Source organism: Phymastichus coffea, unplaced genomic scaffold (genome assembly GCF_024137745.1).
Source record: "Phymastichus coffea isolate CEN01 unplaced genomic scaffold, Cenicafe_Pcof_1.1 PCOF00139, whole genome shotgun sequence".
In the NCBI taxonomy this organism is placed as follows: domain Eukaryota; kingdom Metazoa; phylum Arthropoda; class Insecta; order Hymenoptera; family Eulophidae; genus Phymastichus; species Phymastichus coffea.
Window position 1 is genome coordinate 172,536 of NW_026706950.1, and position 20,396 is coordinate 192,931.

At 31.1% G+C, this 20,396-nt stretch overlaps 3 protein-coding genes across 3 annotated transcripts; all 3 read left to right on the forward strand.

The window, feature by feature from the left end:
* The first annotated feature begins 4,778 nt into the window (after nt 1-4,778).
* LOC131671955 (choline transporter-like 2) lies at nt 4,779-7,821 on the forward strand. The gene is made up of 7 exons (XM_058948796.1): nt 4,779-4,946; nt 5,822-5,947; nt 6,032-6,149; nt 6,232-6,525; nt 6,604-6,915; nt 6,998-7,289; nt 7,369-7,821. The coding sequence occupies exons 1-7, from the start codon at nt 4,916-4,918 to the stop codon at nt 7,660-7,662; spliced, it is 1,467 nt and encodes a 488-aa protein (XP_058804779.1). The 5' UTR covers nt 4,779-4,915; the 3' UTR covers nt 7,663-7,821.
* A 6,128-nt stretch (nt 7,822-13,949) lies between these two features.
* LOC131671958 (choline transporter-like 2) lies at nt 13,950-15,104 on the forward strand (the record flags this gene model as incomplete). Its single annotated transcript, XM_058948798.1, has 4 exons — nt 13,950-14,023; nt 14,097-14,426; nt 14,496-14,760; nt 14,835-15,104. Coding segments are annotated over 4 exons (939 nt in total), but the record flags the coding sequence as incomplete, so codon positions are not given.
* A 1,038-nt stretch (nt 15,105-16,142) lies between these two features.
* Nucleotides 16,143-19,438, forward strand: LOC131671969 (uncharacterized). The gene is made up of 7 exons (XM_058948823.1): nt 16,143-16,500; nt 17,128-17,253; nt 17,343-17,490; nt 17,559-17,876; nt 17,945-18,220; nt 18,289-18,556; nt 18,633-19,438. Exons 1-7 carry the CDS (start codon nt 16,479-16,481, stop codon nt 18,900-18,902), a joined length of 1,428 nt encoding a protein of 475 aa, XP_058804806.1. The 5' UTR covers nt 16,143-16,478; the 3' UTR covers nt 18,903-19,438.
* The last annotated feature ends 958 nt before the right edge of the window (nt 19,439-20,396 follow it).

Here is a 20,396-nt window from a genome sequence, read left to right on the forward strand (position 1 = left end):
GTAGTGCGACGAGTGTCAAAATTGATATATTGTACCTTTTCTATTTTTGTATCGAAAAATAGTATCTATTAAGCATTATTCTACACGAATCTTTTTGATTGAATTCATAATTATTGCATAATCTACTATTTTTAATTATTACTGTGTTTCTGTAATAAACTACAAAGTCATCAAAATGTTATTTTCATACCTTCATCATTCGCTAAATCCTTGTTCACCTTATTCCTATAATATTCTTTTTAATAAAATTTAAAATAAAAAATTAGTCGAAAATTACATATTATGTACACAATAAATTCACAATAAAATTTTCATGAGATTTAACATTTGAATCATAAATAAAAATCTATGACGTCGTGTTTATTAAAGCGCTAATAATTTTTTATAATTACTTGTGGTTAAAATCAACATTATATTTCTGAAATTTCCCATTAACATTTCTTTCTACTCGGTTTTAAACCGTCTTAGCTAGCGGACGCGTGCCATCACTTAAATTTAGGTACGGTAGAACCATGAAAAAGTTATTAAACTTAATTGTGTCCACAAGTAATATCCGAAACTGGCAGTGAAGCTGATGTAATATTTTCACCGAGGTTTTAGTCAGCGCCATAATATCCAATACTTCTGTAAAGAAAAATATATATAATAAAGTTCATAGCAATGCAGTTTCATGGTAGGATTCGGAATGCAATACGGTGAAAAGAACTAGAAGGACTGCATATAAAAATGGAAATTCTCCAAATACCAATACGGTTACTTTGAGTATAAAAAAGTAATTTTGCCGGACTTATTAATTTTAGCATTAATCAAAAATATGTGTAGGGCAGAAATAAACTACTTATAAATAAATGGACAGTTACTCCGAAAATCACCAAAACTTTGATCCCATCACACTGGCTGAATGAATACTTGAATCGATGAGCCGAAGCTGGTGCGAAATCGACCTGGATCAGCTTCTTGACTTTCAACCATATCCATTACTTAAATCTTTTTTTGATTTTTCCGAGTTGAATGTAGCTCTTCGATTTAAAAGCTAATAAAACGCTAGATCCTCTTGCGGAGTTAAGGGCTTCTATTACAAATCTATTCAACGCCTTCCACTTAAATTTAAGCTCATCCTAGTTAATATTTTTAACGAAATGTCTGAAGCAAGTTCTTTTCCAGTAGAATGGAAAGAATCCTATATTAATTTTATTAATAAACCAGGAGGCAAGTCCTTCCGGCCTATCGCTCTATGCTCTTGATCACGTAAAATATTTGAGACAATATTAAAAAACAAGCTTCATTGGTGGATCGCAACTAATAATATTCTTCCTGAATTCCAAACGGATTTTATAAAACCCATTATGTAACAAAGAATGACAACTTTGCCGATCCGTCCGTTGGCTCTCACAATCGTCTGTTCGCCACTTCAGACCGATGTATGAATTATGTATGTATTATGTATGCACTCTCGTGAGGACGACTGTATTTTCTCTGACTGTGGTGCGGTGAACGAGATGACTGGCGAAGCCAAGAGCGTCCGACGACTGCGGACGAGGAGGAGAAATGGCGAACGCAGGATCGCGAGAGGCGAGGAGAGAGTTTTAGGGAGAAGTTAATGCTGGATCGTCGAATCGGACGCGTTGCCGATTTCGCGACGGGGGTTTCGAGTTGCTGTCGAGCGCGGCGATACCGTTTTTCTATTACTGGAGGATACGCGCCCTTTGCGAGAAGTGTGTTCGTCAGATTTTGTTGTAGTGGGTTATTGGGTTATGTTCAGTCAGTATTGAATTTCAACACCGAAGCGTGTGAGGGTTCCGAGAAAGATCCAGGCGGACGACGCTTGCAACCGATTATCCGAGCGGAGAGCAGAAGCGGTCAGCAAGCAGACGAAAGCGGTAACAATAGCAGCGGTAAAAGAGTAATAGGAGGCGGCAGTATCTCTCTCTCTCTCTCTCTCTTTGCATATTCGAGCGTCGCGTTCACACGTATGGGTCTTCGTCGAACTAAAGAATAAAATTCTCACGGAACAGCCTGCTGATAATCTTATAAATGCATTTGGGCGGATTGCGTTATCGCCACAATTACGTTTAATCCTATTTTAGATTTTGTTTGCATGCCGATATACTTCATTTTCCATCCCTTTTTAAATAATTTGTGCGAGCGGCCGCGGGTCGGGTTGCAGAATTTCTGGATTCGAACTGTTGACAACGTAGACGTTGAAATTTTTCTCAATAAATTTACCGAGGCAGGCTACCCACTTATTTTCAAGAAATTCATTAAAGCAAATTAAAAAATATTCGTCGTTCACTTGTCATATGTATTAAGAACTTGAACTTGAATAATTTTACTATTGCTATATATATAAATAGTCCGTAGCCGATACAATTTGTATTTTTATAACTTCGAGATTTTTTTCAACCATATTAATATCGATATCGACTTTGGAACTACGCTCAGAAAAGCTTTCGATTTCAAATGCTACTATCAACCAACTTCTAAGTTCTGATAATTAAAGCCTTAATATTTCATATTTACGGACGACAGCAAGTTGGACAGCGGTTTATCGTGCGTTCTGCAGTTCTTTAATGTTACGATGAACAAACGTCTCAATAATGAACAATGTTTTTATTTCAGAATGCGTTGCTATCAATGATGCTGTTAAAATCGCTCAGACTCGTCCTAATCAAAATGTGGATATCTCGGATTTTCCGAGCCACTGCTATCTTCTAAGTATCTCATTTGGATGCCAGCGCATTCGGGATTCAAGGCAACAAGAGTCGATTGGCAAAGCGTGCAGCCGATGTATTCGAAGAAAGTGATATTTAAATCCTGTACACTGACTTTAAAATGCGTTTTTAAAAGAACTCGCCTACTGGCACTTGCATATCACAGTGCTATCATGATCTTATGGCAGTTGTTCGTGAAAAATTATGATTTCAAAGATGCAACATTTCAATCGTCGATTTGATAAAAATGATAGTTATCTAAAAATGCATATGGATATAAAACATCTATTTCAAATAGAAAATAAAAGTATGTATGGACAAGCAATAGTTGCGAAATATCAGACTCTGAGCTGTGCGCGCCGAGAATCGTCGTCGCGTCGCTTCTCAAAATTTTCATAATTTTTATTTATCGTTGGTCTGAGAATTATTTATAACAACGAGACGATGTAAAATTTTACGCTCTACACAATAGTGTACTTTTTTTCCTCGTAAATACTACCGTTTTCAAATAAAACATAAAAAACGGAAATAGTACATTACGATACAAGTGCGGGAAAGTAGATTCTAGTCTCGTGTGGCGTTGACGCCCGAGCGAAGAGGATGGAAAGGTACACGAGACGAGAAACTCTTTCCCGAACATGTGCTGTACGGAGTATCGAAAAAAAATGTATTTTCCCAAACTTGCCAACAGTGTAGAACAAAAAACCTAATTTACAACACGAATACGGCTATATCGGAATTAAGCAGGATATTAATTATGATATACGATAACAGTTTCCTGTCCGTTTGATAAGTTTACTGTAAAAAGTGCGTTGATTTTATATATAATAAAATAAAAAACATTTTTGAAACAGAATAAAACGTTACGTGCATGCAAAAGATCATGAAGCTCGTCTGACTATATTTTAATAACTGACGAGCTATGAAATTCCGCGACAGAAAATTACGGCAGCACGTCATTGTAATCACGCGTTCAAATTTCCTTTGACGTTCTTATTTTTTCCTTGCGAGAATATTTGTCCCATGACGTAACACGTGTGTCGTATACAATGCGTCTTGTGCGTTATTGGATTTGCTGCAAACACCCTTTGCCTTCGACTTCTTAAAAGGATTTTTTTAAGTCATAAAACGTGTTCCATAGACTAGGGGACCGCCAATTAACCGGTATTTTTGCATTTACAACGAATGCTTGCTATAGCTTGCTTGTTACTGCTGTTTAAATTATTCTAGATAAATACATTTCCCATAAAACATTGAAGTAATTTCATTCCCAATAATTTTATATGATGATACCCATTTAATTAGGATAAAAACTGACTTTGAACTTAAGAAATGTCATATATGCGAGGCATAGAGTTGTAAGAGAGCGTAAAGTATTTTCAAGAGACGGTTATTTTTCAGATTTCAGGGAAATGCAAGAGAGATCTTGTTTCTCGTGAGCATGTGGTTGTCGTTGACTCGGAGTTCAAGAAAAGTCGTAAAGTTGTGGAGTGTAAATTGAGCGACAGCGTGGCGAGGGCAGTGAGTTATAGTGGTATGAGAGCCTCTGCATATTGTATATGCATACTTTTCTCTCTTTATTTATCAATATACTTCATTATTCTTCAGTATTTCACCTAATTATTTCGTCATACCGACCACGAAACCTAATACCAATCCCACACACATATATATATTTAGAATGCAAGTAAAAACAATTATGGATAATAATTAGTGGAAATATGAATAGAAAGCTGTCAATTATTATTACATAAAATATTGCAAAGTTTTGCTTTTACAATAATCGAAATTGCAACGGATCCATGCTACGAGAACTGCTACTACATATTATGTAGTTCTTTCTTTTTTTATTTTTCTTTCTTTCTCTCTCGTTCACGGGAATCCCAGCAGTGTGATACATACTGCGAGGTGAGTGCGAGCAGCGGTTGGCGACGTCGGCAGATCACTTGCGCTTGCGCAGTTGAATTTGAGTATATACCACTGAATTCATTTTGTAGAGATATAGCATAAGCGCGCATTTCAGAAGTAGCTAATCAGTATCTAAGTACACAGTGGGAAAGACTTAGATTTGATTTCTGAACATAATTTCTCTGTTGTTTGCCCTCGTTTTGAAAACGCTTACACTTGGAAGTCAGTGCTGCGTGTTTATACTTAAAAATATCAACAAATAGTATAGCTGGTATATAGACTAGCAAGCCGGCAAGATGACCGCACCCGTGAGTCAGGAAAATTATGGTGAGTAAAAAACCTTCCTTTATTCCAAAGATCTAAAATAACAACGAAATTAAACAATGCCAATGTTTAATCTATATATAATATAAGAAGGTATAAACTTAAGGAGGTTTTATGATCAAGTGCTCAACTTTGGGTAGCTATGCGAATAAAAATTACTTTTCGCTTCGATCTATCAATAGATAGATTTATAGCGAGTGAGTCGAAGACAAAAATTATTTTTTCATTTATTATTTATGGTGATAAACTATGTTGATTTTTTTTCATCTGCTATATCTACTGTGGCAAAGTTCCAATTTCAAACTATGTAATGTGACGCCTAAGTATATTTCTTTATATATGATGAAATTTGAAATCTCTTGTCAAGTATATTCAAAGGTCAGCCTTTTTGTGATTTTGCAGTGCATAAAGAGAGTATTTGCACCTCGAATTAATCTAAAACTGTTTTTTAATTTTGAGAGCACATTGATTATCAGACATTGTCTTAAGGTTTACTTCCATACTTCGTTATTTAAATTAAGTAATAGTGATCCTGTATGAAATTTCCTTTATTCTCTACTTAAACATTTCATTTTCTATAAAACCAACTTGGTTAAATATTAACAAACGGACAAGTGAAAAAAAGCTATAAAATGTTAGAGGATCAGCGAACTTATGGTAACAATGTGTCATTTTCATTCTTTATTATTTTCATTATGAAAACTTCTATCTTTTTTTCTATTTATAATTGAAATTGAAAGGTATAATTAAGTTAAATTGGTTTTTGAAGATACACATAAGTAATATTTTTTGGAGTAGCTAGTACTTCATGTTTCATGTGAAAATTAAAATTTTTTACACACGATACTCTTTTTAATAAAAATTTTATATTGATGTAGGTAAGAAGTTTGATTATGATGCACAATGGGCAGGTCCTTTGAATATAGAACGAAAGCGAACAGACTTTCCTTTCATAATTTCATTTGGTATTTACCTTGTCTTATGGATTGGAATCGCAATCTATGGTAGGATTTTATTATATGATTCTAGAATAAATAATAAATAAATAAATAATACTTAGAATACACAAATCTTACTGTTTTTTGTAGCTTTTAATATGGGAAATTTAGGAATGATGATTAATACAGGAGATGTAGGAATAATCAATGATCATGACTTGACGAGTAGTCCACATAGCAATGACAGACATTTTTTTTTTGCTATAAAGTAAAACACTTTAATTTAAAAAATTGTATTTATATTTATTAGCAAACCAATTTGAAAGAATTCTAAATTGTTTTTGTTTCAGATATATTATTTTTAGATTTATTTTATTGTCGATCTTTCTGAGTTTGACATATATAATTTCATTAAGATGGTTTGCAAGAATAATTATTTACACAGCAATTTTCTTTTTTTGTGGATTATTGATTGGTTTAATTTGTTTGTTCTCATATTTGTATGCAACTAACACTAAAAATAGTTATGTATATATACTGCCACTGATTATATTAATCATTGCATTTGTGGTCACAGTAATTATTTTCATTGCGTTTCGCAAGAAAATTAAAATTGCTTGTGCTGTTATAAAAGAATCAAGCAAGTAAGTAAAACAATTTTATTCAATAATAATAATACATGTTTATCTGATAGTCTAATTACACATTCAATTTTTTTGTAGGGTTGTTATATTTTTTCCATTTTCGCTACTATTTCCAATTCTGCCATACATTTTGTATGCCATAACTGTAATTTTCTGTGCATCCATTACCATTTACTTATCAGTTTTACCAAAAAATGAATATAACGAAACACCTAGCTACATTTACTTTTTTCATTTTATAAATATTTTCGGATTTTTGTGGATGACATGCTTTATAACTGCATTTTCACAAATGATTCTTTCTGGAAGTTATGCAACTTGGTATTGGTTCATGAATAAAAAATATGTTCCAAGCTACACAATAATAAGTTTCATGGCTATTACTACCAGGTAATATAATTGAATATTTTCTCATTCTTTGTCCAGTGCATTAATCATTTTGAATCTTTTCACTGTATTTGTTTACTTCCAGATATCATCTTGGAACATTAGCTTTTGGTTCACTCATCATAACCATATGTAACTTTATCAAAATTATTTTATATTCTATTTCAAGTCGTTTGAGAGGAAATTGTAATCCTTTAGCTTATTTAGTATTTGGTTGGTATCGGTATCTGTTTGGAAACATCGAGCAATTATTACAATATATAAATTGCAATGCATACATAATGAGTTGTATTCATGGTACAAAGTATTTAGAATCAGCAAAAAATGCATTTAATCTTCTTATGAGAAATATCATAAATGTTTTGGTAATCAATAAAGTGAGTACATATTATTTAACTGATACTTTAAAAAATTGTAAACATTGACATCATGTAAGACAATCATTATTTTCAATAGGTGACTGAAGCTATATTGGTTCTTGGACAATTTATAATAATTACTATTTCAGCCTTAGCCACCTATGGATACTGTCATTATTTGGGAATTCCAGATACTATTCAATTTACTGCTATACTATTAATTGTATTGTCAACATTAGCAATTACATATTCTTTTTTCATGGTGCTTAGAATAGCTATAAATACTGTGTTTCTTTGTGTATTAGAAGATTTTGAGCGGAATGATGGTACCACTGACAGACCATATTTCATGAGTATTGAATTAAAAACTTTATTATTACAAAACTCATAAAACTCTTTTTGTATTTTTTTCTTATTCTATATGTAGAATAAGAAAAAATTTAAAAAAATATATATTCCCTACTTAAAATTATAGTGATTTCATTATTAATATACATCATCTTTCTAAGTTTATAAAATATTTTGTGAAATAAATTGTAATAACTCTTGAAGTTAATTAATGAACTATCATTTTTGATAGTTTGGGGAAAAATATGTAAGCATTGTAATGAAGAATAGATGTAAATGTAACATTAAACTTTGTTTTTGTATCTTTTTATAAAAAATGTATTAATTACGCCAATTATATATACGCGCGTAATAATTATCATATCTTGCAATATTTACTTGATTAATATCCTATTACACCTAATTTTACACATATTATGATGTAAGTAAAAAATAAAATATAATAATTCTTTCTTAAAGTTTTACATCTTAGTATTAGATATAGTATTTTTTTAATTCATTATTTAGTACATTAATCTTTTACAAACATTTCACTGCATTATATTTCTGCAAGCTAATTTTTATTTGATTAAAAGAGTTTTAATTTTAGGTTGTTTAATATATTTAGATAATAATGGAAACCACAGGAGTATCTTACGATAATTTTATTAATTTATATATTTATACTTTTTAGAATTTGAAATATGAAATATATTAATAGAATACACCTAATATCAAAATCCAGATGATTTTAAATGAAATATAAAGTCACTGTTACTTTTTTATCATTTCTAGTAAAAAGTGTCATACACAGTATCTGCATGCGCACATTAGCTCTTTGCATAATTATTAATAATTGAAGTTATTTTAATATTGTATTTTAATATAAAGCTCATTCATTTGAAAGATAATTGAGCACTATTTTTAAAAAACCATTTTTTCTGTAGGTGAAAATCTGAATTAAAAATGAGCATACAACACTTGCCAATAAATTATAATTTATGACTATAAAATATGTTAAATTTTTGAATCTGCAACGTTTATTATGGCGAAGTATCTGATATTTATGTAAATTTCTTTAAATTCAATGAAATAGAATTTTTATCATGCATATATCGTGAACTTCACCACCAACAACCAGTTTCTTTATAACTACAGATACAAATATTAAAAAGATCAGTTAACGCGCATGCGTTTTAGTAAGAACATACAATAAAATTAGATTGTTGTTTTTGACATATATATTAATAATTTTAAAAAAGTAAGAGAGGTTCAATTAAAATAATGATTATTTTTGGAGGGTTCGGGTTCACTTTGAGATATTTCGAATGGTATTTTTAATTGGTCCATTACATTTGCGGGTTATAGGGTAAGGGGGGTTATATGAAATCGCTGCTGCGCGCGTGATCGGCGACGGTGATTCGTTCATTGGTTCTTCATCGGTCGAGTAATTCAAGCCATTATATTGAAACATAATCGCAGAAGAATGTAACGTGAAGTGCAGTGCCGTTTAACTTCTCCTTTATTAATTTAAAGTGAATCATTTTTACTGCAAACAGCGTAATTATTATACTTAAATGTATTATAATTTTTGTAATAGAGAAAATACGCAATATATTTCAAAACTTCTTTTGTAAACTAGAGATCGTTCTATAGCAATTTCTTTGTTCAGTGATTTGATGCAACATCAGTAAAAGATAATGATGAATATTAATCAAGTCGAGAGAAAAATGGAAACTGAGCGAGATGCTTCTAATATTAAAAAAGTACCTTTGGAAATTGAGCGAAAGCAAACCAACTTCGGATTTATTGTGTTAATGGGCATTTACCTTACTTTGTGGGTGGGAATTGCAATTTTTGGTAATAACTGCTATTAGTAGCTGTAATGTTATAAATTAGGCAAGTACTTTACAAGTAATTTTATACAAATGTTGCAGCTGGTTGTTCTGGAAAGTTTGTGCCAACTTTTGTGGTTGAAATAAGGTATAATATTACCCATTACATATCTAATTAAATCTAAAAATATATATAAAATAACATGAAATAATGTACTCAGATGGATTGCAATGAAATTTAGTGCATTTACTGCACTGATGAGTTTAAGTTATATTATAATGTTGAAAAAATTTGCTAGAGCACTTGTCTTTATAACAATTTTTATCTTTTGCATTCTGCTGGAGGTGGTTATTATTATGTTTGCAAGCAATTTACTTTTGGTAATCATATTGGTTATTTTGCTTGTACTAACATTAATAACTATCATTGTACTAAAAGAAAAAATTCAGATTGCTGTTGAAGTTCTTAGAGTAGTCAGCAAGTAATTATTGTGAAATAGCTTTATTCTAAATATTTTAAAAATTAGTATGTATTATTGATTAATAAATTATGTTTGCAGCATATTTATGTCATTTCCATCTTTAGTGTTCTTTACAATTTTACCATGTATACTTTATGGGATAGTGATGCTGTTTTATCTATCTACTTTGGATTTATTAATATACAATTATTCTTTCAAAGTTGACCTATTACATTTATTCCATGTGATTAATATGTTTGGATGTTTATGGTTTATATTATTTATCACTGGATGGTCACAAACAGTTCTTTCTGGAAGCTTTTGTACATGGTATTGGAGCTTGAATAAAAGTTATATTTCGCGATGTACTACTATTACAAATTTTTTTCGCATAACAGTCAGGTAAAGAAAACTGAAAATTATTTTTATATATTACGATTAGTTTATGATGTTAAATTTTATAATGTTTTAGTATAAATTTTTTTAATTATATTTTTAGATACCATCTTGGAACAATAGCTTGTGGATCTCTTTTGATAATTCTATGTAAATTGATCAGCTTACTTTTATATACGCTTGGAATATTATGCATACGGTGTGGTTGCTATGAACCTTTATTTAGGAAGTTGGAAAAGTTTATGATGTGCATAAATCGTTATGCATATATTGTAACAAGCAGCCATGGTACTGGATTTTTGAAATCTGCAAAAACTGCATTCAATATTGTAAAGAATTGTTCTATCATCTCTATCGATAGAGTAAGTATAATTCTGGATTTGCTATGATTTAATACTATTTTAATTTTATTTCTTAATAGGTAAATAAAATTATTTTTTATTTCTGCATTAGGTAGTTGAAGCAATTTTGATTCTCGGACAACTTCTGATTATATGCATTTCGGCATTGGCTACTTATTGTTATTGTCAATGGAATTCTGGAGAATGTAATCATGATAAAATGCTTGAAACCTTGCTAATGGTCATATTGTCAGGGGTTATAATTACAAAATCTATATTTATGATTCCTAAAATAGCTACAAATAGTATTTTCCTTTGCATTTTGGAAGAAAATGAAGAAATTGATAAAACTGTTGAAAAACCTTGCTACGTAAATGATGATGTAAAGGCTCCGTTTCTTCTAACTTTTGAATAGATATGAAAACATTTTCATTACTTTATAATTTTATTTATATTCTTTTGTCTAACCATTATTATTATTATTATTACTACCATTATTATTATTACTACTATTACTACAACTATTATTTAGATTTGACTTTTAAAATATTCATTTTTTAACTTTTGTAGTTTTGTTTGAAGTAAGTTTTAGTTGATAGCTTTGTTGGTATCAATACAATTACGAAAATATTTAATTAATGATGAAGTATGTAATAAAATAAAATTAATTTTATACATCCATATAGTTCAATATTACTCAGCTTTACATGAAACTGATAAGATATTTGAATATTAAGTGTATTTTTATATTTTACAAAATATTTATATGATTGGCTTGATGATGTTAGTGAACTATCAATAAAGTTTTGTATTACTGATGAGCATTGTGTCATTGATTATTAACATAATTGTTTTTATTTCTCTTAATAGTTTCTGATAATTCTAATATTAAGGATTGCTAAAGGTCGGGATCTTTAATATACTTGCGCATTACTGTATTTCACAATTTTCAAATTTGCGATATCGTGTCACATGTTTTGTTTTAAGATGTAAAAAATTGTACTTAGGTAGTTCATTTATTTGTTTTATACTTATAACGGAAAAAATCCTAATAATTATCAAAATGTCCGTAGATCACATCTCCAACTTATTGGTGTAGGAAACTATACTTTTTAATAATGATCTATGCGGTGCTGTAATATAATTACATATATCGCTTTATAAAAAATACATTGAAAAGGCCGAAATCAAGAGCTGACAAATAAACATTTAAAAAGGTATAGCTTGAGTAAAAATTTTCATTACAAATTGACAGATCAAATTAATTATACTCAATGTTTTCTACCACAAGTCACCGTATCAGCGTGCACGGGACCATTGGTACGGTTTTATTACATACACAAATTATTGTGCAAAGTAACATAGTGTAAAAATTGATACACGCTAATGCGAGCCATGTTATTGTGCATGATAATTTATGTTTACAATAAAATAGTCAAAATAGTGCATAATTGTTTGCATGCTAGAGCCGGCGGCCCCCGCCTAAAGCACGTATGGTGGCGCCCTCAAAAAGCTGGAAAAGAAAGCTGTTCTTATGGGTCTATGGGATGAATTCAGTACCGTGGTCGCCGTCGGCGTAAAAGTTGGAAATTCTCATAAGAACCAAAGTTAATTCGACGTCAACGCTGCTATCTCTTCTCTCCTTTGTTCATAGCGAATAGAATTTTGTTTAGACTTTAGGTATAAGGCTCAACGTGTTTTCAACTAAATTCTTTTTCTTTTGTTTCCTGCAGTGCATGCATTCATTGGATTTTGAACAAGCGATGACCGTTTGAGATTTTAACTTAATAGTCACTTAAGTGAGTCTGAGCCAGAGCCAATAGACACATAAAAAGAAAATTCGGTCGGCTTGAGATACAACGCCGTTACTACAACGATTTTTTTTATCTGATTTGTGAGCTTTGAAAACCAAGTGCTTAATAATACAGCGACCGGAAAATATATCTAATATCGTTACTGTATATTAATCATGATGGCCGTAATGGATTATATTGGTAAGTTTTTATTAATTGTATTAAAAAAATATAATTACAACGAACGACTGAATTTTCGGTTATTATAAGCTAAAAATTTATTTAAAAATGGGAATGCTATTGTCAATTAACGTAATAGAACTATACTGCTAGTTCCTTCACTAAAAACGTTTACGTAAATAATAATCTATTGTGTATGCATTTCTATATATTTTAACGCAGAGACTACCGGGTTGTTTTGAAAATTTATCAGAACCACATAGCTGATAAGGAATGAATCACGATCAATGCTATTTATAGCTCAACGGACTCTCAAAGTTTTGCTATAAAGATACAATTCACAATTTTATTTTTGGTATACTAAAAAAATATTCATTAATTTATATTATACTTAAAAAATGTTCGGTTATTTTGTTAAATTATATAATATTTTCTAACTTTTTCATATTTTTTTATGTGTCTTGAGTGAACCAAGTGGTAGAACGGAAAGAGGAAGATATTTGTATACTATGTCGCACTCCGAACGTTCATTTTTTGCATAGCTTTTGGCTCAATCAAGGCACGTATGTAACTAATACGTAGTTTAAGTGTTATGTTTATTTATTATTGACTCGGACCAAAGCTAATACAATAACCTAACAATTTTGAATCTATTTATAATCTTTAATGAATCGTGCATTACAATGACGTTTAATAATATGATTTCAATGCGATTCAATAATTGCTGACTATATTACGAAAATACAACAAATCATTATAATATTAAAAATTAGATAATGAATGTGATGAAGGAGAAAAGAATTTGATACCACGTCGAAACTATCAGCGATCTAGCACCGATCTTCACCATCTTTTCATGTTCGTCATGTTCTTAATGCTCTGGATCGGTATCGCTATATACGGTAAATATTACATCGTATAATATTGTTCATTGCAGAATCAAGAAAATTTGACGTAATTTGTCAATTGTCGTTTGTTTTGTAGCTTACATCGTTAATTATCAATCGCCTGAGATTGTGCAAGAAACAAATTCCGAATTTATTGGGATGATGTTGCAGCTACAAAAATGCAGGTAATTAATAGAATTGATATACATTTAAGCTTCAACCGATGGGATATAATGCAATCGTAACCTTTTAGATTTGTTTGTGTTTCATTCATATGGCTCGGCATATTATTTTTGGGATTGTATTTCATAGCGATACGATTCTTTACCAAATACGTTATCTACATTACGATCTTTCTGATGTTGGCTCTGCTAAGCCTAATACTTATACAGTTCTTTAGATCAAAAAGTTATTTTCAGCCGATCCTCGTGTCGGCAGTCATAGTATATTTGATTTTTTGTAGCCTCACAGTATATTCATTCCAACAGGTCGGTTACAAAACCATATGTATCATTATACAAGAATCTTGCAAGTAAGATATTAAATTAATCTATTTTGTACGTTTATAGAGTATATAAAAAAAATTTCGAATAAAATTGTTTCAGAGCAATGGTATGTCATCCATCTAGTATCTTAATCGTTACTATTTACTTCGCTTTGATAGTATTAGTAAATTATTTCATTGCGATCGTTACGTTAAGAATACTGGCCATTTCAAAATACGAAATAAATGATTCATCCAAATTTATTGATCCGCCGAAAAATGTTTTATTTCTATTATTTACTTTCATTGGTTGTTCTTGTTGGATAATAGCCGTAATTTACAATATTCAGCGAGTGACGTTGTATGGCATTTTTAGTACGTGGTATCAAACTGCAGATAAAACCAAAATTAGTTGTACCATTTCTATCAAAATGATGTACACAATTTTCAGGTAATAACATTAATCATTAGATGTATTAGCGCTTCTGTAGAACTTTTATAATATTTTTTAACTTTTTAGATATCACTTTGGAACTTTAACTTTTGGTTCTACTATTTTTACGATAATTCCGATAATACGCATCATATTTAATAGTCGGACTGATTTGTACAGAAAGTTTAAAGCAAATAAAAATACCATCTTCTGTTATTTGGTCATACTTGTTAACGCGACTTCGAATACTTTCGTAACTTGTGTGAGCCATGGCACTGGCTATTACCACTCAATGCAAGACTCATTTAAATTACTCATGCAACATCCACTGAAGTTTGTCACTATTCGTATTGTAAGTTTTTAATTCAATAACATTGCACTGTGCAAATATGTTTTTGATCTGTATAATGAATATGTTGTTTCTAGATCACTGAATTGTTGATATTTTTTGGAGCTGTTCTGATTCCTGGTTTGACGCTTTTTTTTGCATACCAGTACATCCTCCCGGATACGGATACGGATGGCATTACAATAATTGTAATTGCAACTGTTTTATTTTCAATAACATTCATTTTTCTTCAAAGTTTTCATGCTGCAACAACTGCAGTTTTGCATTGTTTTTTAGAAGATCTGAACTTCAAAACAAATGAAAGTGATTGCAATGAAAATATTAGTGTTGTCAATGACGACGCTTGAATATTTTTATTTGCTCTACGAAATATTAATTACGTAATAATACTCATGCATGTCGTACTTGATAACTTTTTGATACTTCTCGTGTTTTTTATTTTTTGGTTATATTAAGTAAAATAATGTTCTAATTATTTCATATTAGCATAATTTATGTTTATGAATATAGATATACCTAGCAAGTAACGAATAATACTATTTTTTAAATATTACTTCACTTCTTCTTTGTCAACTGAATTTTTAAGAATATGTATGCCCATATTTTGTATTCCCGAATTATCGTCTGTTGAATAATAAAATCTCTATAAATAATCATTTCAATTTCAATATTTTTCAATTTTTGTGTAGATGTTTCGCTCATACCTTATTCTTGTAGATTAAAAAGGCTCATCAAATTACAAAGTATTCGTTTATATTGACGCATTTCGAATAAAGCTGGATATTTTTACTAATTAGTGAAAAAAAGACAAATATTTAATGTTATAATGATATAGACTTCATTGTAAGAATTTCGTCATTTTTCTTCGTACAGTAATTGATCGCAATCGCAGTTTGATTTGTAATAACTAATCTTTAATATTATATGGACAATAACGTTGATCTATAATTTCAGAAGTAAAGATTTATAAGGAATATATGATAGTGTCAATCAAATATTAATTGAAAATGATTTATTTTTAATTCTGAGTGTTGAACATACAGAAGAATCAACTAGACACTTGAAAGAAATTCAAAAATTCAATAACTTAAAGTTGACTTTAAGAAGACGATAATCATTAAAATAATGCAGTTTGAACGCAAGTTGAATAGAGGCAAAGCTAAAAACTTGAATAAAATGTAGTGATCGGAGCTACAGCCAGTAACAATGATGGTGTGACATTTTGGAGCGCAGAGTATACATTTATAAAGATGCGAGCATGATTAGTGATTTTCGGGTGGCGGTATGTTCACGCGAGGCTGCTCTCCCTACCATAGCGATGCGTGACTACTATATCGCGCTCTGGTAGTTTTTCTGACAGCCACCACGGCAGAGCGTGCGAGCGAGCATATCGAGCAAATGAGTGTACGCACTACGCGACAGTGAGTGTACGCAGTGTCAGCTGAGAGGCCGCCCGTGCCGTCGCAACTCGCACGTGCCGTTCAGCACCCGGGAAAGCGAGCTAGCTCGCGGACACTGATGACGCCGCAACGCCTAGGATCTGACGCCTGCCTGCGTGTGCAGCCCGTAATCAGTAGTCAGCGACGAACAGCGAGTTTTCTCGCCTCGAAAAGCCCTATGCTGCTCCGCCATCATTGACGGAGCGCTCTTCCCATCCGGAAATCCACGCCGAGTTCGCTTTAGGGCAGCAGTCGGAAGAATCGCTTTGTAAATAATTCGTCATGACGGAGATAACGGCCTCGAGTGAGTATAGCTCGCTTTTTGCTTTTTTGTTCTGTTCTATTCACGCGTTTTCCTACAATGCTTCACTAATAAATTTGTCTTTCCCACCACCTCCGTCACTGCAATTATTAATAGAACTGCTTGCACTTTGTTCCGTTTTGACGAACCGTGCCAAGTGTCGTTGCGTTGCGCAAAACATTTCTTTCAAACTGATGTGCAATAACGTGTATCTAGTTATAGAACGCGCTAACTTATCTCTCTGCTGAATCTCGTCTTATTCGTTCGCGAAAAACGCAACGTACCATTCGTCTGCTTCGAAATTCCCAATGATACGCGATAGCTTTTTTTGCAATATATGCTAATCGGAGTATTGATATACAAGTTGACTGGGGGAATTACGTATGCATTTGTTCAATGCTATATTTTAAAGCGCAATACACACATGCCTAATCTCTATAGCCACGTTATGCTCTGACTAGATAAGGCGAGTCATTAACACGAAACTTTCTCTACTATACTTCATTTCTAACCGGACGCTTAAAATTTTCTTTCACTCGGGCCCTGGCAGGCTTTATACATTAATTTGTCTATTCTTTAGTCATTCTAATCCAATATGATCCAGATCGTTAATCATTGATATTTTTGCAGATCCAGAAGTGACTTATAAATCACTTCGGAGAAACATGCTACACGGAAATCGTGATGTTACGGACAAATATTGGAGCATTTTATTTTTATCCATAGTGTCCATTTGGATAGGCTCCTTTGGATATGGTAAGAAAATGTTATTGTAAAAATGCATTTCTTACACTATATTCGTGTATTTATTTCGTACGTTTGACTTCATTTGAAATGTCTATTAGTCGTGTATCAAGGGACTAATTTACGAACTGTTGAGCACAATAAAACGATTTTTGAAATGGAAACAAGAATTAACATGGATAATGAAAATTGGTTTTCCGAAATATACAATACTACAGCCAATAGTATCAGCAAGTACAGTAGAGAAAGGTATGCACGCAAATTCATGCTTGATACGAATTTTCATTCAAAATCTAATAAACTGATTTTCTTTTTAGCTGGTCAAGTACAATGGGTCTGAGAATGTTAATTTGTCTGCTGATTATGTTATGCGTAATGATGTTGATACGAGTGGTGCCGAAATTCTGCGCTCATCTTGCAATAGCTGGAACAACTTTAACAATAGTTTCAATAATTAGTGCTATTGGGATGCATCTTGCGAAAGATTATACGACTCGAGTGAAACCGTTCCGCGAAAAATTGTTACTCTGGATTACACCTGAATTAATTGGCTTTGTTTTATGTGTATCGGCACTTGTCGCTATGATGTACATAGGAGCTTTTGCTATGAGTGAGATTCTACGAAAATCGTGCAGGTATATTATTAGCTGTAAATATGAATTTATTAAGTACTTAATTTACTTAACATTCGCATTTATTTCAGGGTTTTCTTTTTTTACCGTTACTCAGTATTTTTCGGATTATTCATTTTTGGAATAATAATATTTATATTAAACTTCACAATCAGATATCTCGAAGATATTCCTACGAACAATATTTTATTTTACACAATATTAGGCGGAAGTATCTACTTTATGCGATTTATCTACTTTTTCGGAAGGATGGTGATTTCTATGTTAGCAGCCACGCATCATTGGTCTACAAACAAAAGCAGTATTCCTTTTACTGCTCTATTTAGCGCAATTATGAGCGTGAGCAAGTAAGTTACATTACACATTCGATGAAATTAAAGAAGCTTGTGTAATCAAAATTTTTTTTAATTTTTAGATATCATTTTGGAACAGTTTGTTTCAGTGCAACAGTGATCTTACCTCCGATAGTTGCATTGTTTGCTCTATGCAAATCCAAATCCGAACCCGTTCAAACTTTTGCCAACCGCTTCATTAAATTCGTTTTTAGCGTTTACCTAACGGTTTATATTGCAGAATACTCCACGATCGTAACCGCTCTGCACGAGCTCAACTTTTACCAATCTACGAAGAAAACGTTTCATCTTCTGATTAAAGACTGCCCGCGATCTCTAGCATTTTTAAGAGTATGTTCAATCAAGTTTAAATTATGAAAATATAATCATACACGCGTTTGTTTTATATTTTTCAATGTATTCACAGGTTTTTGGAACTATTGTGAATATTGCAATAATGAGCTTATTTTTAGCGGATGTTGTGATTTGTGCTATTTATATGCAGCGAAACTTTCCCGATTTGGTGATATCATCAATAACAGTGCTCTTTACCTACATTTTAATGTCTTTACCGGTATACATAGTAATGGATACAATAACAGATACAACTGTTATTTGTGTTATGAATGAAGATGAAGATAATATAATATCTGATGAAAAACCACCTCATATAGCATTCAACGGATCAGCGGCCTAAAATGTTTGCTATAATTGAAAGATAAAATTAGCACCGATATCTACCTCAAGTCAGCTTTCTCGATCTTCTTGTTAATTCATTTACAGTTATAAATTTTTCATAAAACGTTTTAAGTTAGTTAGTAATTTAAACTACTTCTCGATCAAAATTAGGTTATAGAAAATACAAATACGATTACACTGCAACACTACGATTCCTGTTGTAAGTTATTTTCAACATAAAAAAATAATATTATATTAACTATATTTTCAAAGTTCATCTTTGATTCTTATATTCGCGAAAGGTTTTTAGATCAAAATAGTTTTCGTGTTTTTTTATGTAGAACTAATTAGGTTTTATATATTGATTTTTCTCAAATATCGAATTAGTTATTCTGAAAATTGAATAGAGTATTGTAAGAAAACTCAAATTAATGTCAAAGAATATTGTACATATATGTGACACAGTAAGCAACGGTGGAGTAGATTGAAAGAAATGAGAAGATTTTTTTCAACTGCATTTAAATAAAGAACTTTATGCCAACTACAATGATGAAAAAAGTACAAAACAATAAATTACAAGTATTTATTATGTATTTTACAATTGCATTATTTATAATATTACCTAATCAAATTCAATATTTTGCCTAAACATTTATACATCAATAATAATATGAAGGCATTTTTGAATTTGAAATAATTTACATTTTTTATTATATGTACCTAAAGTCAATATATTTTTCATATGTAAGTACTATGATGTAGTTATATATTAGTCATGAGCATATATCACGTTTGCAGTATTTGTTCTCTGGATATATGGTAATATTTTTGTCATATTCAATTGTGTAACGATACTCGTTTGATAATGAAAAATAGTGCAATATAGGAGTTCATTATTTTATCCATTATTTTTGTTTTATTCTTTGATTATGAATCAAATACACTTGTGCAATCTTTTATAACACTTTCAACTGTAAATCAGAATTTAATTCAATTTTACAGTTAGTATTTTCAATTTTAAATTTGTCAAATTTTAATTATATATTATTTGCACATACTGCTAGTTATTAATGATAATAAATCTTTTTTACATGAGCACACTTGCATTGACTTATCATAAAAATAAATTATACTTTACCATGACATTTAGCTTCTACAAATACATATCATACAACTTACAACGCCAAAATTATATTTACTTATTGTTTTTTTATAACCTGGAGTATTTTTAAAGCTATTTCATTTCCTGGAGACTTCTGCATTTCATACTCAAATCTTATAATTTATTTGTTATAAGCATGGAAATATGCCGTATCGTACAAATCGTTCACGAACAATCTTATAAAAAATAATTAAGTAAGCTTCATAGTTAACGGATATGCAATAGTTGTATCGGCATTCATAGCATCATTATTACGAATTTAGTTCAAATATTAATGATTTATAGCTGTCATCTGTTAAAATTTATGGAAAATTTAATGAATTGATCTAATAAAATCAATCATTAATGCAT